At 31.9% G+C, this 24,505-nt stretch overlaps 2 protein-coding genes across 9 annotated transcripts in view; one reads left to right on the top strand and one right to left on the bottom strand.

The window, feature by feature from the left end:
- Positions 1-738, bottom strand: part of LOC132754703 (spermatogenesis-associated serine-rich protein 1-like) — a 46,082-nt gene extending 45,344 nt beyond the window's left edge. Inside the window, exon 1 of the mRNA XM_060745376.1 lies at positions 597-738. Within this exon, the coding sequence (XP_060601359.1) occupies positions 597-612 (16 nt within the window). The 5' untranslated portion in view covers positions 613-738. The remainder of the gene's footprint in view (positions 1-596) is intronic.
- LOC132754700 (acetyl-CoA carboxylase-like) overlaps positions 1-24,505 on the top strand; it is a 78,119-nt gene that overhangs the window by 16,641 nt on the left and 36,973 nt on the right. For 6 of the 8 annotated variants that reach the window (XM_060745366.1, XM_060745365.1, XM_060745367.1 and 3 more), the window contains 22 exons: positions 5,846-5,972; positions 7,714-7,852; positions 8,454-8,563; positions 8,946-9,027; positions 9,611-9,787; positions 10,491-10,633; positions 11,798-12,007; positions 12,445-12,618; positions 13,088-13,249; positions 14,719-14,882; positions 15,406-15,660; positions 16,202-16,283; positions 16,764-16,975; positions 17,662-17,790; positions 18,487-18,577; positions 18,915-19,130; positions 19,630-19,850; positions 20,239-20,327; positions 20,940-21,064; positions 21,908-22,135; positions 23,520-23,609; positions 23,996-24,114. In XM_060745366.1, coding sequence (XP_060601349.1) covers positions 5,846-5,972; positions 7,714-7,852; positions 8,454-8,563; positions 8,946-9,027; positions 9,611-9,787; positions 10,491-10,633; positions 11,798-12,007; positions 12,445-12,618; positions 13,088-13,249; positions 14,719-14,882; positions 15,406-15,660; positions 16,202-16,283; positions 16,764-16,975; positions 17,662-17,790; positions 18,487-18,577; positions 18,915-19,130; positions 19,630-19,850; positions 20,239-20,327; positions 20,940-21,064; positions 21,908-22,135; positions 23,520-23,609; positions 23,996-24,114 — 3,345 coding nt within the window. Of the gene's footprint in view, positions 1-764; positions 926-1,057; positions 1,621-5,845; positions 5,973-7,713; positions 7,853-8,453; positions 8,564-8,945; positions 9,028-9,610; positions 9,788-10,490; positions 10,634-11,797; positions 12,008-12,444; positions 12,619-13,087; positions 13,250-14,718; positions 14,883-15,405; positions 15,661-16,201; positions 16,284-16,763; positions 16,976-17,661; positions 17,791-18,486; positions 18,578-18,914; positions 19,131-19,629; positions 19,851-20,238; positions 20,328-20,939; positions 21,065-21,907; positions 22,136-23,519; positions 23,610-23,995; positions 24,115-24,505 lie in introns of those variants that run through there. The other 2 variants (XM_060745369.1, XM_060745370.1) reach the window with 2 other exon arrangements.

Genomic DNA, 24,505 nt, shown 5'->3' with positions numbered 1-24,505 from the left:
AAACGTTTATTCTAATCCCTTAAAGCTCAGCTGTGACATGTTGTACATCATAAAAAGCTATTTGTATTAGAAAATTTTAAAAACTGTGATTTTGTGGAAAAAAAATACACAAAATCAAGTCTAAAATTTTCCCCATTGCTGTATGGACAAATGCATATCTACTAGACGCCGCTTGCAAGCGGCATCTAATGACAATGAGACTTTTGTGCCATTTCATGTAAAGTACCATAGCATCAGGTGTTATTTATATGGGAATGAAATCATGTTCAAGAAAGTATACATAGTTTGCAAGAAGCACATTTTCCACTATTAAGGGTAGGTCAATTTAGTATGATCAGATTGGATTTAACTGTCATCGCCGTTGCATGATTCTATTATAATCAGCTTACATATTTAATAATCAGGGTAGATAACAAATGCATGTATAATATAATTTTATCTTGTTTACCAATCAGTTGTCTCCCTTGTTATACTGCAATGCATGAAGAAAAGATGATAAATGCATGACTTTATGTCATTTCATACCATTAAGTTGTCTCCCTTGATTAACAAATTATATTAAAGTATTTCCGTAGTGAAATATTTAACATACATACCGTTACCTCTTATCATATGAGTTTACAGTACAGTTTATACATCAAGATCCAAGGCTAAGTTTTCTGTAAATTATCCAGGACACAAATACAATTTTCTATTTTAAGGCATCCATTTCACTCATCAGCTTTTACTCTAGGCTACTGTAAAGTGCTGTAACTACCGTATTTATAAATCAATGCTTGACTTGTTTAGTTATATAGATGATGCCCAGCACATATATGTTATTGTGTATACATAGGAAAAATATAAATCGGTGTAAAATTTCATTTAAACCTTGCTCACAGTGTATTTTATGGAGTGGATAGCACATGAACATGGATGGGAAAATGTATGTTTTTTAATTTTTGATACTGCATTTGCTTTAGATAGAATTGGCTACTTTTCAAAGATTTCATGATAATTATGTTCTTTTTTTTTACTTTGGATAGGTTAACAATATTTTTTCCTAGTGTGTGTGTTAGCGAAATATCTGCTAGGCCTCTTGATATATTTTTGTGTATATAATTAAACTGTTGAAGAAAGATGTTGGGAAAAATGCATACACTGGTAAATTTATATGTATAGAAAAAATAAGCTACTGACTATCAGCTATAACCTTGCTGAATTTATGTTGTAAATCTTTACCTAACAAACACAATTTTATATTGAAAATACTCAAATTCAGCAGTTTACTGTCCATGTATACATATTTTTGGTTTAAATGCATTTCCTTATTAAAATGCTGATTTCCGATGTAAGTATTGCAGGTTGAAGTGGCATTTAAACCAATTAAACCAGGAAGTAATTGACCATACTACTACAGTTATTCTAGATAATTTCTTAACAACATTAGATAACAAGAAAAAAAAGAAATCATTTAGATTTTACACATCACCTTGCTCTTGCGTGTCATGACTGTAATTTTAAAATAAAAAAATACTAAATATGTTTTCATGATATAAAATAATAATTTAAAGTGAATTGGAATGAATCAATTTGATCAATAAATGTTTTAATGATTAAATTTTACTAAATGGATAATGAGTAAGTTTATTTTTTTCTTTGATTTATATTTTTTTTGTATTTTAGCTAAATTCTTATTTTTTTTGCTCTTTACCATTTTATTTTCATTGAAAAATGCTATTAATTTCAAACAAATTATTTTATATATACTCTAGTTACCATTTTGCTTAAATTGTTCTTAATATTTAGATTAAATTCTATATATGCAATGTTTATGGTGTACACGTGATGATATAAATGTAGTCTGCTGAAATAAATGCAAAAATTAAAAAAAAAAAACATGTGTTTTAAAAAGAAACCAAGATAATAATTACAGTATTAAAACAAAGACATCAGTTTAAATTGCTACTATAATAATGTGGGTCTGTCTGCCCCCACTGAAAATGTGATAACTATTATGTGTCACCAAAATTTAAGGTGGCCCTAACAAGATTCTGTACTCACCATATTTGAATCATGAATGTGCAAAAAAACTTAATGTTTTCCTTTTGATAAAGTTTGAATTATCTTTCACTGTACTGTATACAGATCTATGAATGAAATAAACCTATCCTAGTTGTTTTTTGTTAACTTCTCAGGTAACCATTGATATAAATATTTAAATATGATGCAATTTTAAATAAATTTCACTTTTTTATACCCCCGCACAACAAAGTTGTAAGGGGGGTATACTGGAATCAGATTGTCCGTCCGGCCGTCTGGCCGTCCGGCGGTTTTTTCTTGTCCGCCCAATAACTAAAGATTCCTTTGACCCACAGTCTTCATATTTGGCATGGAGGTTAGTCGTGATTAGTAGATGACCCCCATTGATTTTGAGGTCACCAGGTCAAAGGTCAAGGTCACAGGGGCCTTGACTTCAAAAAGCTTGTCCGCCCAATAACTTAAGATTCCTTTGACCCACAGTCTTCATATTTGGCATGGAGGTTAGTCATGATAAGTAGATGACCCCTATTGATTGGTCACCAGGTCAAAGGTCAAGGTCACAGGGGCCTTGACTTCAAAAAGCTTATCCGCCCAATAACTTAAGATTCCTTTGACCCACAGTCTTCATATTTGGCATGGAGGTTAGTCATGATTGGTAAATGATCCCTATTGATTTTGAGGTCACTGGGTCAAAGGTCAAGGTCACAGGGATTTGACTTCAAAAAAGTTGTCCGCCCAATAACTTAAGATTCCTTTCACCCTCATTCTTCATATTTGGCATGGAAGTTAGTCATGATTAGTAGATGAACCCTATTGATTTTAAGGTCACTGGATCAAAGGCCAATGTCATAGGCGCCTTGACTAAATTAAACCTTGTCCGTCCAACAACTTAAGATTACTTTGACCCACAGTCTCTATATTTGGCATGGTGGTTAGTCATGATAAGTAGATGACCCCTACTTATTTTGAGGTCACCAGGTTAAAGGTCAAGGTCACAGGGGCCTTGACATCAAAAAGCTTTTCCGCCCAATAACTTAAGATTCCTATGACCCACAGTCTTCATATTTGGCATGGAGGTTAGTCGTGATGAGTAGATGACCCCTATTGATTTTGGGGTCAAAGGTCAAGGTCACAGGGGCCTTGACTTCAAAAAGCTTGTCCGCCCAATAACTTAAGATTCCTATGACCCACAGTCTTCATATTTGGCATGGAGGTTAGTCGTGATTAGAAGATGACCCCTATCGATTTTGAGGTCACCAGGTCAAAGGTCAAGGCCACAGAGGCCTTGACTTCAAAAAGCTTGTCCGCCCAATAACTTAAGATTCCTTTGACCCACAGTCTTCATATTTGGCATGGAGGTTAGTCATGATTAGTAGATGACCCCTATTGATTTTGAGGTCAAAGGTCAAGGTCACAGGTGCCTTGACTTCAAAAAGCTTGTCCGCCCAATAACTTAAGGTTCCTATGACCCACAGTCTTCATATTTGGCATGGAGGTTAGTCATGATTAGTAAATGATCCGTATTGATTTTGAGGTCACTGGGTCAAAGGTCAAGGTCACAGGGACCTTGTCAAAATAAAGCTTTTCCCCTCAATTGCTTCAGAATGCCTGTCCAGAGTGTATTGATTTTGACATTTTCACATTTGAAGCATGTAGAATACATAACTTAGCAATGCACTGGCTTAGTAACCTAAGATTTGGCAGGGAGGTTGTCCTTGAGTTCTAAATGGCCACTGTTGATTCTGACAAAGTGGTATGCGGGGGTATTCACGCCATGATAGTGGCAGTTCTAGTTTTGTTCAATGACAGATATTAAAAGAAATTTCTTTTATTTTTGTTCTTAAATTTTACTGTACATGTATAATAATGTTTTAAGTATGATCTTAATTTGGAAATTATATATAAATACATAATGTATAGTATTAAAATTTGGACACCTACAAAATCTATGACAATACTCTTTGTATCATTCCTTTATTAATGATATTTACTTTTCAATGGATGCTACAATATATTTCTAAGTTTCAATACTAGATAAAAAGATAGTTATAGTTTACATAAGTTGACAATAGGATATAGTTCACATTAGTTTACAATACTATATACAGTTAAACTTCGTTCACTCGAACTCGGATCGCTCAAATACCTCCCTTGCTCGAACTCATCGCCAAGTCCCGGCAAAATTCCTATATAATATATATTGTTCTACCTCAGATCGCTCGAACCTCTTTGCTCGAACTCTCGAACCTGATCTCTGGTCCCTTCGGCAGATATATATAGTGAAAATCACACCTTTTTGGTCGAACACAAAAAGACAAGTCGACATGTCCTAAATAAATGACAGTCGGCGACACATCTTTTTAACACCTTGTGATTATGACAAAGGCAATTAAGGTTAATTGATAAAAAATAAGAGGTGTTGTAACCGAATTGTTTGTTACAATAATATTGTTTATTTGCCATTTATGGTAACAATAAGAAGGAAGGAACTTGTGAAATAAGTGAAATATGCAAAAGTCGATAAAGAATGACGTTTATCCGGACGGCTTTAATTACAACCGTAGTTCATGTAACATGAATTGTAATAGTGTTATGTATTAATAGAATGATACTTGTACGTGTGTTTATTTAAGTAAATGACTACAAATAAATGGTGCTGTAAAACTTTTTCTTAAATATTTCATTAATTTATTTTTTAAAATTAAAAAAAATCCCATTATAAACATATAAATATATTTTGAACATTGTTCAACAAGTTTGGTCTGATTGCCCAATCGAACTCAACCAATTACAAGATGCATGAATATAGATTAACACAACATACAGTTAATACTTAATTGAAAACACTGGGATAATAATTCTAAATGTAACATATTCGACGAACAAATGTACTAACAAACAATTATATTTACGTATTTATCATTCGACCAATGTATGATATAAACCTTTAGGCATATGATCAACGTAATAATAGTTCGACCTCGGTTGGCTCGAACTACCGATCTTTCGAACAAATTTGCACAGGCCCTCCGAGTTCGAGCGAACGAAGTTCGACTGTAGTTCACAATAATTAAACAATTTGCAGTAGTTTACAGTAGGATAAAGTTCACAATAGTTACAGTACGATATAGTTCACAATAGTTTGCAAAACAATATAGTTCACAATAGTTTACAATATGATATAGTTCACAATAAATTATAAAACAATATAGTTCACAATAATTTACAATATAGTACAGTTCACAATATTTTACAATACGATATAGTTCACAATAAATTACAATATGATATAGTTCACAATAGTGTAAAATACAATATAGTTCACAGTAGTTTACAATATGATGTAGTTCACAATAGATTATAATACAATATAGATCATAATAATTTACAATACAATATAGTTCACATAAGATTACAAAACAATATAGTTCACAATAATTTATAATAAAATACAGTTCACAATAGTTGACAATACGATATAGTTCACAATAGTTTATAGTATGACATAGTTCACAATAATTTACAATACGATATAGTTCACAATAGTTTACAATACAATAGACAATGTTGTTCACAATAGTTTACAATACCATGAGGAACTAACATATTCTGTAATCTGTATTTATACAAGGAATTCCAATGGTCAGGTCAGTGTTCTACTTAAATCATCATCTACAGAGCATGAAAACTGAACATAGGGGTCAAGGTTTTAACTAATCTTATGTTCATGACAAACAGGACATAAAATTACTAACTGATATGTACATTTTATCATAAACATTATTTAAAGTCTTACATTTTTATTTTTTTTATTTTACATCAGACATTCAATGTCGGGTAGTTTTGATATTCGTGGGAAGAGACAGTCAATACCGAAAGAATTCTGTGTGGCCACGCCCGAGGAGTTGGTGCAGACATATGGTGGTAGTAAAAGTACTGTCATTAAAAAGGTACAATTTTGTAATATTATATATTTGAGGTATACATGTATATTGCTTATTTATTTAAATGATAGGATGGTTTTATTATGACGATGGTGTGGGAAAATGCTAGAATTTATGACATTTTTCTTTGTATTTACTTTTAAGTGCAAAGATATTATTACAGTGACAAAAAGTGGCACACGATAAAGCATATTATATATATTACAATATTGATCTTTACAATACAAAGGTTATTATCTAGTTTATGATACTGTTCTATTTATAGAAATGGTATTGTAATAGACTTACTTGTACTATAATGTTTTTATACATGTTATATATGAATTGAAACATGATTGTTTTTATGCATAGCTTAATCATTTATATTCATGCTATGATAATATTGGTATGTTTTTTTGTCTTTTCATTGTAATTTTGTTGTGATGAATGCTTCTGAGGGATCAAATTGTCTCCAGATTTTTTCCTTATTAAATTTGAAGTAGATTTTCCCATAAACTTTTAAGTAACTACCAGAAATCAAATCATTAATAAAACTGCACTTTAAAGAAAGACTGTAGATGAAAATTCAATTAAAAACTTATTGTCTGAACTTCTGGAACCAAAAGATGATTAGCCTTTGCCACCAGTATAGAGCCAGGCCAATGTGCACATCCATGCAGTCTGACCAGGCCAGATATTGATGGTTGTTTAACTTTTAATTTGAGCCGCGTCACGACAAAACCAACATAATGGGTTTGCGACCAGCATGGATCCAGACCAGCCTGCGCATCGGCGCAGTCTGATCAGGATCCATGCTGTTCGCTATCAGTTTCTCTACTTGTTATAGGGTTTGTAAGCGAACAGCATGGATCCTGATCAGACTGCACAAACGCAGTATGTTGGTTTTGTTGTGACGCGGCTCATTTTTATCCTGATATCCCTTTAAATTGATAATGTACCCTTACACAGTTCGTGACGTAACATAAAGTCAGTAGATTATAGATAAACCATTTGATTGCTAGTTGTAACAATAACTTGAATATGCCCTAACTTGGCAGTACTGAGCCTGACCAACCTACATAACCTTATGGTATCTCCCAGCTTTATTTTCTGCTGTCTGCTAGTATAATATTTATATTACTTTGAATCTGATGTCCCCTCAAGCTTTAAAAATGGACAGGTTTTAATTCATCACTGTACAAACCAGTGAAGCAAAGATTGCAGAATAAGTAGGCTAAAAAGTTAAACTTTATTCATATATTTCTATGTTTTATTTAAAATCTAACAAAGATCTGTTCATAGTTTAACTTTAAATGAAACTGGCACAAGCAATACTGCACATTTTGGTCCAATGTTGTCATTGAAGTTGAAACAAGCATCAAGCTTTTTCCATCTCTCAAGTTTTCCCCTTTATGAAAACCTAAAATAATATTGTAGATCTACCGGGATATGTAAACATATTATGTATTAATTTACAAAGATATACCACTGTGTTTCTTATGTAACTTGAGTTAATAAAGATATGTTCTGTTTTGTTCATTAAAGATTTAAAAAGGAAGAAAAGAAGAAGAAAAAATGTGCTAATTGTTTAGAGAAAAAGCCATTTACATTCTGTTACTTCATTTAAATTTATTGAAGAAGTTGATAATCCCTTAAAGCTGTGTTGATGTAACCTTTGCTTGCTTATGATGCTTCATCTAGATTATGTACCTGATTTTATATCATTAAAAAAATGTGAGTTATTAATTTTGTGTATTTTTATTGACAGGTTTTGATAGCGAATAATGGTATTGCGGCTGTAAAATGTATCAGATCAGTGAGAAGATGGGCATACGAGATGTTCCGGTCAGAGAGGGCCATCAGATTTGTTGTCATGGTTACACCGGAAGATCTTAAAGCAAATGCAGGTATGAGAATAATTTGCGTAATTCTATATATCCAGAATGATATGTATTATACATGATATGCAAGTTCCGGAAATGAACCAAAGCCCAAATTAAGGCAGTAGTGGTGTGGGTAAATAGAGGAGAGTGGATTTTTGGTATTTCATTTATGGGAAAAATATAGATTGCCATTTTGTGATAAGGAAATAAAAGTTTTGATGTTACGTTTTGTCAAAGTGTGCATGAAATTTTCTGCTCTATGTTTTAGAATAGCAGCCTATCTTTGGCTGCTGTCTTACTAGCAGAAAAGCCTTACATGACAGGCTTTGTCTTAAATATCTTATCATGATAACAGCTTTACTGATATAATACATGAAACATATTAGTAAGGACAACTCAATTTTTGAATAAAAAAATATTGAATGGCTATGAGCTTAACAAAATCAGAAGCAAAAAAATGTTTGTTATAGCGAGGCATTTTCTTCTCTCACATTTACTAACTTTGCCTTGGGTTAAAACTTTTCCTTTTATCTTTAGTCTAGTGTTCTGTATTTAATACAAAAACAGACTGTTTAGTGTTAAAAATGTTGTGTTTAAAATGCATAAATAATTATTTTTGTTTAAGAGTACATCAGGATGGCAGATCAATATGTACCTGTACCTGGTGGGACTAACAATAACAACTATGCTAATGTTGAACTTATTCTTGACATTGCTAAAAGAACACAAGTTCAGGTAGGTCACAATTTTAGTGTGTTAAAGTGAGTGTATATAGAGTATTGAAATATTATTTTACTTCAGTATTGTACTGAATAATAAATTTAAAAAAATTCATATAGCTAATATTTAAGGGACAAAACACTTGATGTTCCAAATATAATGTCTCTTTATAGATGAAAAAAAAATCATTTCTAGTATATAACAGAAAAGCCAACCGTGATTGGACAGCTTCAATATGGGAGGAGCTGATCTTGTACATGCATGTTTAAATTCGTAACCTGCTTATCATATGGCAATTATGACTTACATTTTGTAAAGTTAGGCATAAAAGTTGTGCATATTTTTTTCTAGTAACAATATACTGTGTTAAGAATTGTATACATGTAATTTGTTTCAGGCTGTATGGGCTGGATGGGGACATGCCTCTGAGAACCCAAAACTTCCAGAACTTCTACACAAAAATGGTATTGTGTTTATAGGTAGGTTGCTAAACATTGTACATGTACATCATTGGCATATAATTAATATGCAGTCTGAAAGGTAGCTTTGATACAAATTTTTATCTTTCCAACATTTAGATCTTAAATACCAGTAAGATTAGAGGTCTTATAAAAGATTTAATATATTGGCTGATAGAAAATTGAACAACATAGATATAGAAAAATATTATAAAAATTTTTCCTTTGCCATTTGTATATTAATGGGAAAACTTATTTTTCATTATCTACTGTTTAATGATAATGTGAATGTTCAGTAAAGCAGCTTGTCTTACCTTGATCACAGCTACACACCAAGTGGCAGCATGGTCCAGTGGTTAACACGTCATACTTGTATGACTAATACTACTAATAAGTGCTGTCCACATGAGTTCAAACCCTGTCAGGGGCAATATTTTGTTTCCTTTAACAAGAAACTTTACACTTATTGCTAAAAACTGGTTGGTTCCAGGAACGGATTCGAAAGTGTGTCTATAAGCTTATAGCTTCCTACAGAATCAAACTGAAATAAATTCTGTATAAACCAAACAACACATCAAGCAATAATATTTTTTCCTTAATTTAGGCCCACCAGAGGGAGCTATGTGGGCTTTGGGTGATAAGATCGCATCATCAATACTTGCCCAGACAGCTGGGGTACCCACATTGCCATGGAGTGGTTCAGGTTTAGAGATTCAGTGGTCAGAGGGAGAGCAGGCTAGAGGCAAACAATTTACCGTCCCACAAGATATCTATAAGAAAGGTAAGGCAGTTAAGATGCACTGTTTATACACATATAGTCTTAAGAATCATTCTTACAGTGAAAGCACATTTTTTATGACATTTTGAGTTCACTAAGACTTAATAAAAGATATATTAAGTACTGAAATGCATTTTATGTTACATGGAAGAATGAAATCGTACATATCTCTTACATGGTAGTATATGTTTGACTTTTGCTTTTGAAGAAAGTGTCACCTGTGACTATTACCGGTATGCATTTTGATAAAAGGAAATACCAAGATATCAGGCATTGAAAATTCATACAACTTGTGAAAATACCCCTTATTTTATGAAAAATCTTTGAAAATATGGTTGCAGAAAGAGAGAGTCTCCCGCTTAAAGTCGGAGAGTTCACATGTATGAGAATTATTTTCAGAGTCTTTCATTCTACATGACGAGTAGCTTATAAATCCAATGTGCAGGCAACATTTTTCTACTTGTCCTGCATTGTGTTCTCTTAAATTCTACTCGTAATTACTAGTGGTCAAGTGGAATTTTCGATCTCTGGATATACAATAAGCAATTTCATTAAATAAGATCATCATTTTTGCTCTGTTACTCTTAGCGAAGGGTAGTGGAGCAACTGTTAGGATATGATTTAAATGAGATTGTACAGTGAGTGATAATAAATATATTTCACTGATAAATGTTAGTGTTTAATTGATGGTTTTTCCTATATTTAGGTTGTGTATTTGATGTTGATGATGGTATTAGAGTAGCTAATGAGATAGGGTATCCTGTGATGATCAAGGCCTCGGAGGGCGGAGGTGGTAAAGGTATAAGGAAAGCTACAAATGCTACAGAGTTCCCTAACCTTTTCAGACAGGTGAGAGTGCTGTTTAACACTCCATCACCCTCTACATTTGTATGATAATAAATAGGTCCTGTTTTGATCTTTGATCTGCCTCTTGTATTCATTATTTAAAGAAACTCCACAGAGATCCTAAAACGTAAAAATATATATTCGAAATACTTAAAAATATCAGCATGAAGATGTGCAAACAACAATTATGAAATATACTCGGAAACAAGTTGAAAGTCCTATTTTGTTCTAATTTTAGCCCAATTTGAGTGAAAAGTGTTGCAACACTTCTGTTTTTGGGTCATTTTCTGCATTTAGAATAATTATTTTGGAAAAATGGAGTGAGCAGTTGGTCTGAAATTTTGCACTTAATTTATTGGTCTAGACCTGCATAATTTATTGGTCTAGACCTGCAACAAATGGAACATTTCTCTCAAAAAATTATTTCCTGTCCCTTTATGGAAAAAGCTCAGTATGAGCCCCTTTAATTATTTGAAGGAGTATTTTAACTTATAAGGTCTGTTAAAATTAAAGTGTTTTCTGTCTGTTTATATACTGGGAAAAGAAAAGGTATTTTGCCTTAGCATTTAAATTTTAAATAAAATTTGAAATGCGGGCAAATTTTATACCTTTTAATTTGTTTATAAAGTCATTTTTCCCTTTTTAAAACCCAAATGTTTGTCGCAACGATGTTTTTAATATTTTAGGAAAAAGTGCCAGTTTTGAGTGCATGAAAAATAAGCATGGTTAAGTTCAGATTGTGCTTTTGTAACGGGGAAACCATGATTTTTAAGCGCCTGTGTTTCCAAACAATGAAAATTAATAAAAAAAAATTAAAATTTTTAAAAGAAAAGAAATACAAAACTTGTTAAGGATAAAAAAATTTTCTTTAAATTAAAATGTTCTTAAAAAGGGTTTTTTAAAATGTTAAAATTAAAAAAAGGGTTAAAGGGGGGTAAATTTCTCAAAAAGTGCTTAATTTTGTCTGGAAATGAGCTTGAAAATGAACAGAATGACAGCTTTTCATGGTAAAACCTTGATAGTTGTCAACAAACAATCATATTTATTACCGATATCGATAAAAACATTTGCTGAAGGTAAGTTAGGTAACTGTTTGGTAACAAACTGCAACTTGTTTAAATTGGAGGAATGTAGACAGAATTATAATTTTGTCACTAAATATTACAGGTTCAAACAGAGGTACCTGGTTCACCGGTGTTTGTAATGAAGATGGCGCAGGCAGCTCGTCACTTGGAGGTACAGCTGATAGCAGATTGCTATGGTAACGCTATCTCATTGTTTGGACGTGATTGTTCTATACAGAGACGTCATCAGAAAATTATTGAAGAAGCTCCCACGTCTATAGCCTCATCTGAAACATTTAGAAAAATGGAGGAGGTATATATATAGTGTTCTTGGTTAGTTTTAAAGATTTCTTTAGATTTTCAAGATGAGATGCCTATATTGACAATTAATCAAATCTAATGTTTATTGGCTTGGAATATATTTTTGGAATACCTTTATTGAAGATATCATGCTGAAAAATATTGAATTTAATGGATTAAACACTCTGCAAAAACAACAACAATTTTTGTATTTTCTCCAAGAGTCTGATTTTCAACATCATTGACAGGTTGCTCTGTTTTGCACAATGTTTGACTAAAAATTTTCTCAGGAACACTATTATTTTTAAAAAATTGACATAATTCTAATGGCTTAAGTCACAATGTGCTTATAATTTTTGATTAACTCTTATTAAATGATAGAAAACATACAATGCAGGTTTTCTATTAGAAAGTCTCTTTGCTGATGTTTCACATGACACATTATTTCAGGCAGCAGTAAAACTAGCTAAGATGGTGGGTTATATCAGTGCTGGAACAGTAGAATATCTCTATAATGCTGATGATGGAACATTCTACTTCCTCGAGTTAAACCCCAGACTACAGGTGGAACATCCGTGTACAGAAATGGTGGCAGATGTCAACCTACCTGCTCTACAGTTACAGGTAACGATCTCATTTTACAACAATTCTTGTTGCTTTGTGTGTCATTCAAATTTATTTGTAAAGAGATTTTTTAAGGTAAAGGTTGAAGGAATAGATAGGAAATCAAATGAAACAGTTATTGGTTGATTGATTGATTGATTGTGTTGGTTGATTGATTGACATGTAAATTAATAGTACATGAGGAATTGACCAAAACATAGCATGTGAGATTTAAAAATATAGTGTGTGTAGTTTTAAAAAAGAGTTTTAAAAAAAATATACATGTATCTTATATTGTAGTCAGATTTTACATGTTTTATATTGAAATTCTGATAGTTTGGTTGAAATAAAGTTTAAGATTAAATGATCAATTTAACATTGTTGCTATTTAGAAGTACATGATACTTGATTACATGAACAAAAAGACAAGTAATATTATTGAAATTTGATATTCAGAGGGAAAATGAATTTGTTGTATATGTATTTTCAGATAGCTATGGGTTTACCCCTATACTGTATGAAGGATATCCGATGCCTGTATTGTGAGAGTGCAGCAGGTGGTTCTCTCATTGACTTTGATAAACCTAAGTTACAACCACAACCTAAAGGTCATGTTATAGCAGCTAGAATCACCAGTGAAAATCCTGATGAGGTGAATAGTAATATTGACATTGTGAAATAGTTTACATTATTAAAGACAAGAAATGTGCTAAACAATTTACCTCATAACTATTCTATATTTTATAATTTTGACTTCAAACAGTAAAGCGTTATGAGAATTCAGTCTTGAACCTATGCTGTGTAGTAGTGGTTAAGGTGTCTGCCTTACAGCCAAGGAATCTTGGGTTGGAGCCCTGCTTGTGTCAAGGCCATGTTTCCTCACATGAAAGCAGCACTGTTTTGTTCCAGGAAGCTAAATCAAGTTTAGATAAATGCTATACATATCTGTGCGTTTTAGCAGCAACAATATGTTAATTAATAATATCAAAACTGTACAAGTGCTTACGGGATGTATTGTTTACAAGATAAAACAGTAGGTTAAGTAGCTTTGAATAGTTCTATTTCACCTTTTATAGCATAAAATCGGCTTATTTTTCCTTTTTTTGCCCATGTTTAATGGAAAAACTTGTTGTTTAACTCTTCCCCGTTTTTTTAGTTGGTTAAAACCAATTCGTTTACATACAGGGGGCCCAGTAAAAAAAAACACAAAAATTTTTGACCGATTTGGGCCTTGTTTCCCCAAAGGGGCGGGGCAAATGCCCTTTTGTTAAAATTTGAAAATTTTATATGATTTGAGTTACAGTTGATATTTAAAGTACCTTATCGGAAAAAAAAGCATAGAAAAATCGGTGCAATCTTTTTTTAATTTCAAGAAAGGGGCCCCAAGTTTAAATTTAACAAATTTACAAGAAAACCCTTGTTTTTTTTAAAAAACATCGTTTTTTCTTAAAAACTCGGGTCATTTTCCAAAATTTTAATTTAAAAAATTTTTATTTTATGTTTATTTTAAAAATCTTCTTTAAATTTCTTTAGAAAAAAATTAATTTCATTTTTAGTTTGAATTTTGTTAAAACTTTTTTAAAAAGAAAAAAAAGATTCTGATTTTCTTAAGGTTTTTTCTTTTTTGAAATCATTAAGAATTTCTGAGGGTCATTATTTTTTTCTTGGGTTTAAGGTTAGTAATTTTAATTAAACGGTTTTTTTTTTGGGTTTAAATCTCCAAAGGCCAGTTTGTAAAAATTTAAAATTTTAAAAAAATTTGTTCGGTTTTGGTTTTAAGTTGGGCCCCGAAAAAATGAAGATACGTAAAAATAAATTAAAATACCGCACCAGAATTTTAATTTTGTTTTTTTGTTAAACTATACTAAATTTCTTTTTAAAATTTTAATTGCCAAGAGTTTTTTTGGGGGTTTTTTAAACTGAGAGTCCCTCGGAACTGTTAAGCCCCCCCCACCGGGACTCTGATGTTATAACACAGAAAAACGTGCGTTAACCCTATATTAATGTTAAATACATGTACATTGATATCTGATACTTACAGCTTTATCTTAATTGTAAAATGATTTATGTTTTCTTGAGTTGAGTTTATAGACAATTTAATTGATACATATACTTTGACAGGGATTCAAACCAAGTTCTGGTACAGTTCAGGAGTTGAACTTCCGTAGTAGTAAGAATGTATGGGGATATTTCAGTGTGGCAGCATCTGGAGGACTACATGAGTTTGCTGACTCGCAGTTTGGTCATTGTTTCTCCTGGGGCGAGGACCGTGAAGATGCCCGAGAGTAAGATTGTTATAATTAATATGTGATCAATGCGTTACTATGTCAGTTTGATGAATATAGCATTGAAATATGTTATTTAACATAAAAATTAGGTTCTGAGAGCTGCCTCAAAACTTTATTGGTTTGTTTGCGATAGTATTTTGATATATAGTTCATTTTGTTATTTTCTTGCTTGGATTTAAATATATGGTTTATTTTGGTTTGTTCTTTATAGGATTGAAATTTATTAGGCTAAAATTTATGGTTAATATTAGTTTTGATCTACAAGAGTTTTAAATATATGTTGTTTCTTTCTTTCTTATGTCAAAACAGACAGATTTAGTAAAAGCGTCATATTTACAGAAAAAATTTGTTGCTGGTGTTATTTAAAAAGAAATGTGACTTCAGAGCATACAATGACTATGTAAGTTTAAGAGATAGCCTAAGATCACAGTCATGCAGTGCAATTTATGTTTTGTTTGTTTTTGTTGTGTTTTTTTTTAAAGTTTTTTTTCTTCATACATTATATTACTTACTTTTTCAGAAATATGGTAATTGCCCTGAAAGAGTTATCAATTCGAGGAGATTTCCGTACAACTGTAGAGTATCTAACAAAACTACTGGAGACTGAGGAATTCCAGTCAAACAAGATAACAACAAGCTGGTTAGATAAGTTGATAGCAGACCGGGTACAAGCGGAGAAACCGGACATGATGTTAGGAGTGATGTGTGGTGCTCTACATATCGCTGATCACATGATACAGTCTGGTTTCCATGACTTCCAGGCTTCTCTTAATAGGTAAATAATAAGTTCTTTTACTTGCTATCTCTCAGCAGGAGTTGTTTTTTTTTTCTTATATTGTATTTGTTATTTGTTTATCTTATATTGTATTTGTTATTTGTTTATTATCTACAGGAATAGCCAAGTAGAAGAATTGTAAGGTAGAGCTGCTTGCTTTTTCTCTGTATGTTGACTAAGAAGTAAGAATTTCAGAGATCAAGAATTCCACTTGTCTCGTAATTACGCGTAGAATTTAAGAGAACTCGAAGCAGGAGGAGTAGAAAAATGTTGCCTAAACATTGGATTAAGAAGCTACTTGTCCTGCAGGACAAGTGACTCTGAAAATGTTTTGGATGTCTGAATTTGTTTTAAATGCCACTTTTCAGTTGTATATCAATATATAAATTATTATGATAGCACTGCTGTTTGGTAATGAAAAATTTCATTGTAAAGCAGTCAAATACTATTAAATTTAGTATCAGCTTTTGAAAATGTTTCCACTTAGATGATATATGTGTTTTACACCCAAAATCAAAGGTTTTGTCTTTGTTTTTTATAGGGGACAAATTCTGCCTGCCAATTCTTTGAAGAATATTGTTGAAGTTGAGTTTATATATGAAGGAGTCAAATTCTCTCTAGAGGTAAGTTGTTTTGTTTTACCAATTAACACACTTAAATTCATTGACCTTTTAGAAATAAGGCTATGTAAAACTTATTTGCTTACATATTTCTGCTAAAATAGTAGTTATTAAAATATGAGATTGTCAGGTAAAGAAAATCTTGATATTTCGAAAAGTCTTTGTTGCTAAGTTATAATGCCTTTTTCCATTAATTGTCCTGAAATTGAAAAAAATGGTAGTATTTTTACAAGCAAAGACAAATTCTGGGGAAGAAGGGTGTCCATTATCCACCATAAAAGTAGATAAAATGTATGTTCAACCATATTGTTTTTTTTAAATGTCAAGAAACACCATAAGAACAAACAAGAAAAAAATAAATATCAAAGCATGTATTGAGAGATCTTGTGATTTTACAAACTGATCAGTTTATCGGTCCTTAAATATGTTCTATAATATTACTGTTTGTAATTTTTGAATGTTTTAAGTTTCATATTTCAACAGGTTGTGAAAACTGGACCAATAAGATATTTCCTATCAATGAATGATTCCACCCTGGAGTTAGAGGCACACAGATTAAGTGATGGGGGTTTGTTATTGTCTATAGATGGATCAAGTTATACAACATACATGAAGGAGCAAGTGAGCACATACAGAATTACCATAGATAATCAGACTTGTGTTCTACAGAAAGAGAATGATCCAACAGTGTTGAGGTATGTCTTGTGGATTTTTTTTTAACAGTATGCAATCATTATCATAATTGATATACATTTGTACTGAACATCTGAAGTAGGCGATGAAAACTGTTGTACAAACCATTTTTGGATATTAGCTACACTATTGAAATGAATTGTAAAACAAAGTTTTAATATAACTGCAGGGCTTCCATTAAGTTACAAACTTTGGAAATCAGAGACTGCAAAATGTCTGACAATGGAAATCACTTTACATAGGTAAAGAAGGAAAAGCATTTTATTCTGGAAGTCAAAATGTAATAAAGGAGTAAATGACTCGCAAACTTTCACTAACAGAAGCCTGGCTGACTGATGTCATCATCTTTCTAGAAAAAAAAATATAACCCCATAGTTACTTTACTTTGCCTGCCTAATTTCATACTGAGTTATATAAAAAGAGTTATACATTTTTGTGAGGTGGCATTTCATCTTAATTTTGATTACAAAAAGTTTGATGGCTGGCTTTACCAAGGTTCATTTTTCTATATGAGGCAATACAAAGAAGGACACCTGATGCCTCATCACTGCCTGTGAAGATCAGAAATTATCATAGGATTTTTAAGAGTTTAATGTTGAGTAAAGCCATGCAAAGTAATATTCAGATGTGAGATAAACAAAAGACAAACAACATGTATCTAATATGTATAATATCATGTATTTATTAGGTCACCATCAGCTGGTAAGTTGATCAATTATGTAGTAGAGGATGGAGGACATGTGTTTAGTGGAGATGTGTATGCTGAGATAGAAGTGATGAAGATGGTGATGGAATTACGTGTCACAGAAAATGGCTGGTTAGTATACTGTTCCCTGTAAATTTTACAAACAAAAATATTAAATAAATCTTAATCTTGATTCTATAGGTAAATGAATTTCTAGTGTTTGTAAGAATATTAATGTGGTTGGAAAGAAATTCCAGAGTCCAGGGTACATATTTTGTATTTCTCTTTTAAGTTATCAAAATTTGAAAACATTAAAACAATTGGTTAATTAAATTCTTTCAAAAAAGAAATCCTGTCAGAAGAGATTCAATATTCTTGAATTGCTACTTATTATTTTAATTGAATATTTCCTTCAATATATAATTTGAATTATTTGTCCTGTATTTTTTAACTGTCTTTTGTGTTTGAGGGATATCAAAATTATAAAATTGATCAGCGGACAGTAAAATGCTTGCTTTAGACAATTAGACATGCTGCATACATATGTTGCATAAACTAAAATTTAGCTAAAATTTGAATTCACAATAGCCTTGATACTTACACTAAACCGCCTTGTGGTCGAGGGGTTGGAGTCGATGACTTCTTATCCACCTCTCTGGCATGGGTTCGATCCCCTGGAGATGCTTTGGTAGTTTAGTGCGAAGGAAGGTAGTCTAGTACTGGTGTAACTCTCCAGGAACGATGGTTAGGAAACTACCCGCCTATATGACTGAAATACTGTTGGGAAAAGGCGTAAAATGAAACAAACAAACAAACTTGTCATTTCAGTGTTCACTATTTGAAGAGGCCTGGTGCGGTTCTAGATTCAGGAACCATTGTGGCTAACCTGGTATTAGACGATCCCACCAGAGTTGTACAGGTAAAAAATACATTCTTTTTTTTAAAGGCAATATGTGTCAAAATGATGAGTTTGTTCACAAATTGACATTTGAATACATATATCACAAATTAAAGTTTCTTTAACATGATTACTGAAAATAGAAGAGGAAAGAAATCCAGAAGATTTTTTTTTTTTCATTTGTGAGTAATTTTGTTTACCTTTTCCAAAAAGTTTGCATAACAATGTTAACTAGAATCACAAAATATTTCTTAACATAGTAAATCTTGCTTTAAATTCTTGACACTCATGTTTTGAAAAATATAAAATATAAATATAAAATATATAAAAAATAAAATGGATTTTTTTCAATATATAGGCAAAACCATGTACAAACAAATTACCAAGTTCTGAGAATCCACCAGCACATGGTATGAAGCTTCATCAGATTTACAAGAGGAATCTTGATGAGTTGGAGAATATACTAGCAGGATATGTGTTACCAGAGCCATACTTCACAGAGAAACTGAAAACTGTTGTAGAAAGTCTGATCAAATGTCTCAAAGATCCATCTCTACCCTTGCTGGAACTACAGGTAAAAGTTACTTTGTTGTAGCTATATCTGAATGCAGTGTTTCTATTCACTGTTTGTTTATTGGAATTCCAACAAGGATGTTGAATTCAGTTTTGTGAGTAAGCTAGCTTTAAAGTATCATGGTTCTTCTCAAATGTGTTCCTTGAACAAGGCACAAACACAAAATAATTCTGCAAGGGCGCCTAACATCCACATCCATATACATTTACCTTGAAAGTTAACATATGACCTTTTCCTTATTGGTGCAAGGTAAAAGTATACAAAGCATAGCCACTTATTTTCAAAATGAAATTAAGCAAATAAGTGCTAGTAATTTTAGATTTGAGAATATTGATCTTAAATTATTTACCAATGTGGTAAAATAAGTAAATTTTCATGAATTAAAAGGAATGGTTAATTCACTTCCCCTGAAGACTGTGTTGATAAAAGTATCAATTTGCTTTGCTTTTATTGTACATTTTAAAAATTTCTCAAAAAGAAAATGTCTTTATATGTATAGGAAATGATAGCGGTGACTTCGGGACGTATTCCATCAAGAGTTGAAAAAGCTATAAGAAAGTTACTGTCATCCTATGCTAGTAACTTGACGTCAGTATTGAGTCAGTTTCCAAGTCAACAAATTGCCAATGTAATAGATGGTCATGCTGCGACACTGACACGTCGGGCTGAAAGAGATGTCTTCTTTATGAATACTCAGGGAATTGTAGAACTTGTGCAGAGGTAAATTTACTTGTAATATTCTGGGAATGATGTATATCTTCATAAGATGTGCTGTATTTATACAGTATCTATGTTTTTTTTAATCATTAAGTTTTTTTTAAACTTTGTAATAAATAATGCACAATGCTGATAATGTAGAGACATATTTGATGCAATTTCTACATGGAGATTTCTATATCATAAATATTTTTTTTTTAAATTAAACACTCGTGTGAAAGAAATATGTGGCTGTAATGAAATTCCTGAACCTAAGTATGAGAGCAAATATCACTGTAAAGCTAGAATGTTGTCACATTATTATAAAAATGTTAATATTGTTGAAAGATCTCTTGAAATTAAAGGTCATATATGGTGAACAAGATCACTGATATAAGTATTGTTGTTACAGTTACAGGAATGGTGTTAGAGGTCACATGAAAACAGTCATACAAGATTTACTGAGGCAGTATCTTAAAGTGGAAATACAGTTCCAGAATGGTCAGTTCTTTATCTGTTGGTGGGAGGGCATATAGATAGATGTAGATTTGCCCATATCTGTGTGTCACACTTTCTGTCCGATGAGTGAATAAAAGTAGAATATAGGAACCTTATAGGACATTTCTTTTTTTTTTGTGGCTGAAAGGAACTCAGCTTGGGTCCAAAAGCCTAAAGCTTTAAGATTTGAAATATTTTACATAGGCTGGCTTGGGTGTGTTAAATTGAAAAATAAGTATAAGGTAATAAAAAAATATACTCTCAATAAAAGTAGAAATTTACATTTTTGGTACAATTCTTAGCCTAATTTGAGTTTTCGTTCTGGGTCATTTTCCACTATTAACATGATTGTTTTGATGATTGTTTTGGCAAAATGAAGTGAATGAATGATCTGATTTCTTTTGTACACAAGCTATTGGTCTGGAATTTTATCAAATTGTACACAAATCTCAGATATGAAATTCCAGTCTGATGTTGTCAAGTGGAGTCCCTTTAAATTCTAAAACCATTTGTATTGTAAATATTTTCCATGTATTTTTGAAGTAAACTTAAAGCCATGTAAAAGTAAACATTTTTTTAAACTTGACATTAACTAATGTTTATATATAATTTCAGGCAGCTATGATAAATGTATAGCCCAGCTGATAGAGAGAAATAAGGATGATATAGGTGTGGTTACTGGCAATATATTCTCTAGTCTCGCTGTTGCCAAGAAAAACAATGTCATTATAATGCTGATTGTAAGTTGTTCTATATTCAATATGAATGAGGTTTTGAAAAAGGTGAGGCATTGTTATGTTTGTAAGAGATGTTTAAATCTTTTGCCTTGTATAATTTATGTAAAAAATAAAAGTTGTTGACTTTAAACCACTTGCCTCTCACCACTGTAGGTTCAAACTGTGCCAGGGTCTTTGGATTCTTCACGTAAGAAATCTATCCAGCTTGCTTACGGAATGTTGGTGGTTCTACTCGGGTTCCTGTTAGTGCCTGAAATAATGTACAGAAGGGCACCTGAGGTCTTCCTCCACCAGTAAAGCTGGAAAGTCGCCATATGACCTTTTTTTTGTTGGTATGACATTAAAACAAACTAAAAAAATATATATATTCCTAATTTTGAGTTGGAACTATCAGATATCATCAGTGTAACAGCCAACAGTATAGTTATTTCAGAAAGTGAAAATTTGCTGGCTGGCCTGGTCAGTCTCGGAAACATAAGTCTCAAGTGTTGAGACAGCTTTCTCAAGAGTGTTAAAGGATCTTATATTTTATGCAGTTGATCTGATCTAAAGCAAGAGCATTTCCTCATTAGTTCTATGTATAATGTATTGTATGGTCTTTATCAACAAGTAAATATTATTTAGTACCAATAAATAATAGTTAAATTGTTATTCTGCATAAGGTTATTATGTAAAATAGAAAAAGACATTGTCACTAAATAATATATATTTTCATACATGTGATGATTGAATTCTTGGTAAAATTTTGTTTCTAACTTCTCTCCATTTGAAATGAAAATGTTCTGTCATAGTTGCAGACGTACTTAGATATTTCAGTTAATAATTTAAAGGAAATATTTCTTACAGGAACAGTTATGTGGCAAGGATATGAACCTAACAGATGATCTCACGTGTATCCTGACAGAGCTAACAAACTTAAACCGTACCCTGAATGCTAAAGTTGCCCTGAAAGCTCGTCAGATACTGATAGCTGCCCATCAACCACCATATGAGCTCCGACATAATCAAATGGAGAATATCTTCTTGTCAGCTGTAGATATGTACGGCCATGATTTCTGCCCTGAAAGTCTGCAGGTAAATGTTTCATTATATACCGGTATATATTCTGCCCTGAAAGTCTGCAGGTAAAAGTTTCATTATATACCAGTATATATTCTGCCCTGAAAGTCTGCAGGTAAATGTTTCGTTATATACCAGTATATATTCTGCCCTGAAAGTCTGCAGGTAAAAGTTTCGTTATATACCAGTATATATTCTGCCTAGAAAGTCTGCAGGTAAATGTTTCATTATATACCAGTATATATTCTGCCCAGAAAGTCTGCAGGTAAAAGTTTCGTTATATACCAGTATATATTCTGCCCAGAAAGTCTGCAGGTAAAAGTTTCATTATATACCTGTATATATTCTGCCCTGAAAGTCTGCAGGTAAAAGTTTAGTTATACTGTTGTGTTTTTAGAGAACGCCACCTCGTAATGTCACAAGTGTCAACAATCAAAACACAACAAATAAACGTGTGAAAAATTCTATTTCCCAAACCGTATTTGCGTATGCAAATGAAGTTAAGTATACCCGTGACGTGTATTATCCAATAATATCGGATAAACAATGCACCGCTCCGCCCCTACTGAGATGGTGTATATGCTTCGCTTGTTGACATTTAGACTGCATTGAATTGACCTTGAACTTGATCAGCAATTAAATTAATCGTAACAATTAGATGTAGTTTGTTTATTTCAAATGGAAAAATGCACAACAGAAAACATCTTCACTAATACGGTTTTCGTGCTGGAGACAAGGAAAAACAACGGAGAAGTTAAAAAACTCTGGAAAAAATGAAAAACATACGTAATTTATCAATAAATATAAGTATATTATAAGTATATATTCTGCCCAGAAAGTCTGCAGGTAAAAGTTTCGTTATATACCTGTATATATTCTGCCCTGAAAGTCTGCAGGTAAAAGTTTAGTTATATACCAGTATATATTCTGCCCTGAAAGTCTGCAGGTAAAAGTTTCGTTATATACCAGTATATATTCTGCCCAGAAAGTCTGCAGGTAAAAGTTTCATTATATACCAGTATATATTCTGCCAAGAAAGTCTGCAGGTAAAAGTTTCGTTATATACCAGTATATATTGTGCCCAGAAAGTCTGCAGGTAAAAGTTTCGTTATATACCTGTATATATTCTGCCCTGAAAGTCTGCAGGTGAATATTTTTATATACAAATATATATTTTGCCCTGAAAGTATGATTATTAGGGTTAATGGAATAATTCATCTTCCTTCATGCCATCATGGAACAGCTTAAATCAAAACTCAGTGCGCTGGAATCAGTGATCCAAAATGAAAATGGCATAAGTGTTCTATTATTCTGAATTACATCACTGAAAATTGACTTTTGATCTTAACTCAATTTTATTGTCTTTCAAACTATATATTACTATTCTATATATTTTCAGAAATTGATCAATTCTGAGTCAGCTATATATGATGTATTACAAGAATTCTTCTTTCACAACAATGCTTTAGTCAGAGTCGCAGCCTTAGAGGTAAATTGTGTTATAAATAAAAACAATGAATTTGGATAGATATAAAATGGTTGGACTTGATTAGAAATGAAAAGATTTAATTTCACTTGAAATGAATAAATATTTTGAATTTTGTTAGCAACAGAAAGTATGAATTTGATTAGAAATGATAGAAATAAAAAAATGACTTCAAGACATCACTTTAGCAAGAAAATCATTGATATTGTAAATTCTAACACTCCTCATGATTTTGCTGTGCTTATTGGCTATTTAACACCGGTTCTGTTAATAAATATAACATGATATAAACTTTAGAATCTTTAAATATATCATGGTTATATGTATTCATGTTATTATTTTTTTCATTATTATTTTTTTTTTACAATAGTTGTATTTTATTTGGACAGGTATACATCAGGAGGGCTTATATAGCGTATGAGTTGAATTGTCTAGTACATAGACATCTACATGAGGGTGTATGTGTTGTGGAATTCAGATTTGTTCTACCTAGATCTCATCCTAACAGGTTTGTCTAGTTATGACATAAAAACTCTCTGATAACTATATATGAAATATAAACCTTTTTTATAATATAATTGTTCTGTATATCAAATTGATTTAACAGTTTTGAAAGCCAGCTATGTCATTTTTACTTGATATCAGTGATAACCATTTCCAAATGTACAATTTTCAAAACAGGATTTTGAATTGACTGAAAGTTTTCCAAATGTTTTTTCTTCACCGGTTGTCATATAACCATTGTTGATAGCAGCTACTATAGTCAGTTTATTATATGAACTATTTTTATATGCCCGAAAGAATTTGGGGCATATTATGTTATACCCCCTTGTGTCTGTCTGTCTGTCCGCACTCACAGGACAGTAATTATGTGGCTAGAGGGACAATAGGTAACTTTT

The sequence above is a fragment of the Ruditapes philippinarum genome, unplaced genomic scaffold (assembly GCF_026571515.1).
Source record: "Ruditapes philippinarum isolate M1 unplaced genomic scaffold, ASM2657151v2 ctg804_1_1_1_1, whole genome shotgun sequence".
Classification (NCBI taxonomy): Eukaryota; Metazoa; Mollusca; class Bivalvia; order Venerida; family Veneridae; genus Ruditapes; species Ruditapes philippinarum.
This window is presented reverse-complemented; position numbering and strand designations above follow the sequence as displayed.